The sequence below is a fragment of the Nelumbo lutea genome, chromosome 8 (assembly GCF_056320005.1).
Source record: "Nelumbo lutea isolate HS-2025 chromosome 8, American lotus-T2T, whole genome shotgun sequence".
Taxonomy (NCBI): Eukaryota; Viridiplantae; Streptophyta; class Magnoliopsida; order Proteales; family Nelumbonaceae; genus Nelumbo; species Nelumbo lutea.
In genome coordinates, this window is record NC_142691.1 from 44,910,211 (window position 1) to 44,916,909 (window position 6,699).

The 6,699-nt window shown below is 37.2% G+C and overlaps 1 protein-coding gene across 3 annotated transcripts; it reads left to right on the forward strand.

Annotated features, from left to right (window-relative positions):
* The first annotated feature begins 2,568 nt into the window (after nt 1-2,568).
* On the forward strand, nt 2,569-5,509 carry LOC148843959 (4/1 protein short form protein). Of its 3 annotated transcripts, none has more exons than XM_088959035.1 (8): nt 2,569-2,676; nt 2,800-2,905; nt 3,233-3,288; nt 3,423-3,509; nt 3,784-3,857; nt 3,936-4,069; nt 4,205-4,300; nt 5,076-5,509. In XM_088959035.1, the coding sequence occupies exons 1-8, from the start codon at nt 2,614-2,616 to the stop codon at nt 5,219-5,221; spliced, it is 762 nt and encodes a 253-aa protein (XP_088815161.1). In that variant the 5' UTR covers nt 2,569-2,613; the 3' UTR covers nt 5,222-5,509. The 3 variants fall into 3 exon arrangements, with proteins under 3 accessions (XP_088815161.1, XP_088815162.1, XP_088815163.1); XM_088959036.1 differs by having other exon boundaries at nt 3,432-3,509; XM_088959037.1 differs by lacking the exon at nt 3,423-3,509.
* Nucleotides 5,510-6,699: the final 1,190 nt, after the last annotated feature.

The window sequence follows — 6,699 nt, forward strand, 5'->3', positions numbered from 1 at the left end:
ACTATTTGAGTCGTGATCGACAACAAGGTTGAGTGCTATGTAGACAACTTGGTCATCAAAACCTAATTTTCAAATTGTTTAATAAATGATTTACATTGTATTTTTGAAATTTTGCGCAAGTACAATATGAAGTTAAACCCTAACAAGTGTGTCTTCGGTGTCACATCGGGTAAATTCTTGGGTTACATAGTTAACCGACGTGGCATCGAAGCCAACCCTGAAAAAATAAAGGCCATCCTAGATATGAGGCCACCTCATAAATTGAAGGAAGTTCAGAGGCTGAACGGTCGTATAGCCACTCTGAGCCGCTTCATCTCCAAGTCGGCAGATCGCTGCTTACCTTTTTTCAAGGCAGTTAAGAAAAGTAAGAATTTTGAGTGGACCGAAGAATGCCAGCTCGCCTTCAATGAGCTAAAAAAAATACTTAGCTAGCATCCCGGTTCTGACCCGACCCAAGGAGGAAGATGTTTTGAAACTATACCTCTCCGTGAGTGATGAGGTAGCCGGCTCGGTACTGATAAAAGAAGTAAATCGGGTCCAACGACCTATCTATTACATCAGCAAAGTTTTGCATAATGATGTGAATAAAAATTACTATATTTTTATCCCTAAATATTCATTCTTTTACACTTAATTAACACTTAATTGGACTCATTACTCTTGTATTTCGACTTAGGGCACGAAAGAAGGCGTCAGGAGAAAAACAAGGCTAACCGGGTAATTTTGCATAGTTTCGGTGCTGCTTAGTAATCTGGGCATAACTCTCCCATCCAGACTCCGATTGATATGATTCAAGATGTATTAGAAATATAAGGAAGAATTCTACAACTTTTATGTTTTGAGTTTTGATAGCTTCGGGCCGCATCAAAGTCAAAATCGGGCCCGAAGTCTGAGCAAATTCGTAGGAAAACCCATTTCGCAGCAGAAGCCCAACTCGCAGAGAAGCCTTGCAGCGGCCCAATTCATTGAGGAAGCCTAATACGAATGCAAGAATAAGAAACTGCAAAGAGTCCTATCAGATTTAATTTTCTGATGTAATTCTAGAAAGATAAAGGGGATTGAGATTACTAGATAAGAGATAAGGATAGGATTAGATTAGGACTTTCTATTTTTGAGGAAGAACTCCAAGAAAGAGTTGGAAACAACCTCTCTTCCTAAAGCTATATAAAGGGGGGGACTAGCACCAAAGCATCAATCAATCAATCCATCTTGGTAGCAAAGCAAGAAGGAGAAAAAGAGGAAGGCGGCGGCAAGGAGAAGACAAGCTCATAGATATCGGTTTCAAGGGCGACATTATGAGTTCTTTCTTACCCCTTGTTTGTTTTATTTCCTTTATTATGAATTAATTTATTTGTAGATAGGGCTGTAGAAAGCCTAACCACGACAATGGATTGATTGTATTGTTATTTTCATATTGTCTATGAGTTATTATGCATAATGCGATTAGGAGCTTTGCCACCTCTTAATTGATTTGGTTTATATGAATGAATCGAGAGAGGAATTCATATAGTGGACTGAATAATTCATAGTGTGAATTGAATGGTATATAGGAATATATATACATGATTCATTTGATGATATAAGTTTTTCATAGAACTTACTGCATCTCTATCACGAGAACTCTAGTCGAGAGATCGAAGGATTACTTGATAGAGGTAGATTTGATATATCCTGAGAGAAAATATTAAATAAATTTGAAAAAACTTCAGCTTATGAAAATAATAAATTATCTTGATTAATCTAATAAATTGATATCCATTGGAATGGTTAGGTGGACCAATAGCCCTAGCGCTTCCAATTAGATCTTTGCAAGTTTTGTCATTGATTCCCTTATTTTTATATATTTTTTTCTTAATTTTCAGTAGTTCTTATTGTTAGATCTGAAATTCGGTTGTCCAAAATAATTAAGGAAGATTGCAGTTCTAATACTTATTTTGTTAAATCCTCTTGGAAACGATATCTTTATACTACTTGATAACTAGTGCACTTGTTAGGATTATATAATTATAACTATCACAGGATGCCAAAACTAGGTACCTGGAGATAGAGAAACTGGCGTACACGCTGGTCATAGTAGCTCAGAAGCTTTGTCCGTACTTCCAAAAGACTTCAAATAAGTAATAATCATATTTATTTATATAAATTTATAAATACTAGTCTAAGAGCACAAGTAAATATCAACCTTACATGCATGAGACCAAAGGAAGTAATAATAAAGTAAATATTTCATAATTATATTTATTTATTATGTACATATATTAAAAAGTAATGAACTCTTAATTTTTTTTTTATTTCAAAAAGAATGGGATTAAATCCAAATCCGGTCCGAGTCTGATGCGATTCGGATTTTTTAAACCTGATCGGATTTGGATGTCAATTTTCACTAACCGGATCGGGCCCTTACTGTGCGCAGTGGTTGCATAACCAATCATGAGTGGACACGTCAACTCTCCGTATAATGAGACCCACATCGATCTGTACGGGATGAGTACTGACGTGTTCAATCGTCAATCGTCTTTCTAGCAGATCAGGAATTTTTTAACACGAGTCTGTGCATCGCACGCGTCTGTTTTAGTTTGAAAACCACGGCAAAGTACACTTCGAGGAACAAAAATGGCGGCAACCAGTGACGAACAGATGGAATCTCTTCTCTCTGGTTTCGATCAAATATACGAGGTGAGGTCTAGTTTTGGGTTTATAACGATTCCTCGCGTCATTCGGATGAACGTTCAGTGACTGTTTTCAAGTACAGTTTATTTAATGGTGTGATATGGTTTCGTTCTCGAATGGTGGTTGCAGGACTTCAAAGCTGGTTTAACAGAGATCCAATCGCTGAAATCGAACTTTACTGCCGAAGTTAAGAGGCGAGAAGCTCTTGAAATCAGTTGCAACAGTCTGAAACTAGGTTTGTCGTCGTTTGTTTTACAGCTACATGTTTTAATTACAGTAACTGTCACTTGTAGATCCATGATTTTCGAAAAATTATGTATCTCGAATGGGTGAAAGTTGAAATTCGTTTCTGTTGTAGAATTGATTTCTTTTTTGAGCGATTTTTCCCCATCTCCAAGTGAATTCTTGATTGTTTATGTGCTATCAATTATACCCTCCATATCTCTTGATTTGAAGGCCTTTTATATTTCTTGTCTTCTTTTCTGTAAAATCACATCCTATATTGTTTTCTAAAGAGAACCTCATAAGATCTTATGTTTGAAGCAATTTATTATATCTGCAGATAATGAGCGTTTGACAAAGATGTATACCGAGTCCTTAAGCAAAGTAGCCAATCAGGTATGAGTTATTGATCTTGCTTCATAAAAATAATAATTATTTTCTACCATGTCTGTCACGTTCAAGAGAAGGATTTAATCTGTAAAGAACTCCCTGTAGGACCCAGTATAGTCTAAATTGATCTATTCCTTAAGTTAAAACAGCTTGAACACCGTTCCAAGTGTCAAAGCTTGAAGAAGGAGCTGAAGAAACTGAATGATGAATATCTCAGCAAAGAAGATGTAAGTAGCTTCTGTCAGTACTCTGCAAAGAGGGAAAACAAATGTAATGCTTCATATTGTGGTGTTGCATAAAAATAATGTCTATTTCTTTTAGCCTCCCTGCTGCAATGTCCAGGGGGCCTAGACTATTCCACCAGTTGTTCCTATTAGAAGATCCTAGGTGAAGAACTCAGAGCAGTTGAGCGTCAACAGCATGAAAGTTCATTGTAAATTACCTAGATTCATCTTATGGAATAATTAGGATGACATAGCATCAAGCTGAAAATTGCAACAGGAACATCAGAGGGCAATGCAATTTCTTAAACAAGAGCATGCTGCAAAGTATGGAGATCTAGAGAGTCAGATAAGGTAAGTGAATTTCTATCATAAATTTTCACTAAATCTATATTTTGCTTTCCTTCAAGATTGGACTTTACTCCTTGTTAGATGTTTTCTGCAACAACAAGCGGAAAATGAAGCAATGATCAAACACCTCCAGAGAGAATTAACTGCACATAAGACCCATATACAAACCCTAACCAACAAGCTGGAACAGGTTCAGTCTGATATGGAATTGAAATGTAAGTTTAAAAGGATTATTTAGAACCTTCATTTTATTTATTTATTTATTTTTGCCAGTTTTTATAAACTGGAGGACATGGATATAACTGCTGATTATTTTTTTTTTACTTCTATTCTTTTCTTCTTTATGAAAGATCATAATGAGATTCAGGATTTGAAGGACTGGGCCCTGGTTGAACAGGAAGAGAAAAATGATCTGAATAAGAAGCTCCAAAATGCAGAAAAGGAATGTAAGTATAACCATTTTGTTCCATAGCATTATACAAGCAGTGTTGCACAGACTCTCCCAAATGAATGAAGTGCGGTGTCAGACACGAGCCGGACTCCGACATTCCCAAGGCTATAATGGTTGTTCGACTTTGCACCGACTAAATATGATTTCTTTTGCTTCTGTCATTGCTTATTTCTCATGTACACATCAAACGTCACTTTTCCTACAAAAGGGCTGAGCTGCTTTGAAGTGGTCTGGATAGGCCAAAATACACAATCCTTCAAATGACTGATTGAAAGCCGATTGGGGCTCTCAAGTGGGAACCACCTCGAAAGCTAGAAGCCACTGTTTTTCAGCCACCCCAAACAGGCACCAAGTAGTAAAAATTAGAAACTTTATCCATAGGTTTATAATGTTAAAATTCAACAAAATATATTACATTTTAGATTTTAATAGCTTGCAGTTGTGTGTAGTCATGTACATATGTCCTTGTGAGAAAAATGTCAGAATCTGATTTCCATGTCCATCAGTGCAACAGGCGACTTATGTACTTGATTTTTTAACTCAGATATCAATCAGAAATGCCCATAAAAGACCTGTTGGTTTTCTTGTTCATAATGTAGACTGTTTTGGAACTTAACCCAACTAGTTTGTATTAGCCAATTGTATCTCAAAGGCCAAAGTTAAACAACTTAAGACTTGCCTATGGACTTTCCCTTCCTAGAAGAGAGATAGAAATGCTAATTGGTTCTCTCTTTTTGGTGTAATATAAATAATTTCATGGCACGATGCAGTGATTATTTGCAGAGCAAAGCTGGTAGAACAGCATCAAGACTCAACTTTGAACCATCATATCGAAACACTGAAGCAAAAAGTTATGAAACTGAGGAAGGAGAATGAGGTCTTAAAAAGGAAATTACTTGTCTCTGAAGAGGGTTAATGGGTTTCCATTTCAATGTCTTGCTTGTAGGCCGGGTGACTTCTAGCCTAGCAGTATCCCAAGATCTGAGGTCATGTGATTTTGTTTTTTCATTAGTTAACTGAAAATTTTCATTGTCATCTTGTAAGCTTTGACCTGAGATAAATGAATCAGAATCTCTTCAAGCTTAAGGGGATGTTCTCAATGTAAATGGCTTTTTTCTGGGAAAATACAAGCATACTATTCTATCAGAATCTTCTATGTTATGTCATAGGAAATTCAACCATCTCAATTATCATTTCTTCTGAAGTACATGACTTACTGTAGCAGTGAAAATTTTGCAGAAGACAGCATATCCTGGAAGCTCAAAGTGCACAAATATTAAGGCACCTTCAGAAAATCAGCAGTTTCCAAATATCCCACCTGGATCTTTAATTTTTAATTCCTGAAGACTTTTGAAGATCAACAACCTTTCATGAATTACAAATGCTGATGATATCCATACTGTACTATGAATATATCTCAACACCATCAAGGATCCATTAATAAGTAATTAAAAGCAAAATAAATAATCAGTAACTAGAAACTTTGTTCTAAAAAATAAAGCAAAGCAAGAAATTTTAAAAAATTATAATTGCAATTCGTAATAATAAAACCATCACATTCAAATATAAAACCTATAATTATTCCTTTTATCTACCAAAAAACCTCCTATATGTTATTCTTTTAGTAAAAGTTAGGTCAATAAGGTGTCATGTATGGGCCATAGGAAGTTGGGTTGATCAGGACCAAGGCAAGGCTTGGGCCTACGATAAGGGATATAGGTCGGGCACAAGCCTATACGATAAGCCTGGATTGGGCTTCTAGGCCTATAGATATATTACAATATAGGCCCAAGCCCGTACAAACCCCAAACGAGCCCAAGTTGTGTTAGGTTTCTGGCTTTTACTTTAGGTCCGAAGTTCATATCTTTACTGCCAAAGCATTTTCTATCGATAGGCCTGATGTTCATCTCTTATTGTCAAGGCATTGCTTTGGCTATACAGGTTGTAAAGTCTCGAAAACCTGTCCCTGCCCCAAAATCCTTCCTTCGAGCGAAAAATCCGAGTTCACATCTTTGCCCACAGCACATCCCCACCGTGTATTGGGAACATCTCCTGATGATGACATCATCAGTTCCCAATACACAGTGGGGATGTGCTGTGGGGCATTGTGGGGCGGCCCCTTGTGGGGTGGAGATGTGATCTTGAAAAAATCCACCCCATAGGAGCGGGTGGGGGCAGGTACCTACCAGGCAGGGTAGAGATTGTCATCCCTAATGGTCGGTGTTTGGCTACACATTCAAAGCTATGGAATTGATTTACAAGGTGCCAACTAGCAGGTTGGTAAGGTCTCCTGCTAGTCGTAGTGGAGACTTTGGATCGAATACCCCGCCTGCACCTGAATTGAGGGGGTTATGGGTTGGGGGATGGATTACCCTTGTTGTGTAGCCCTTCAAA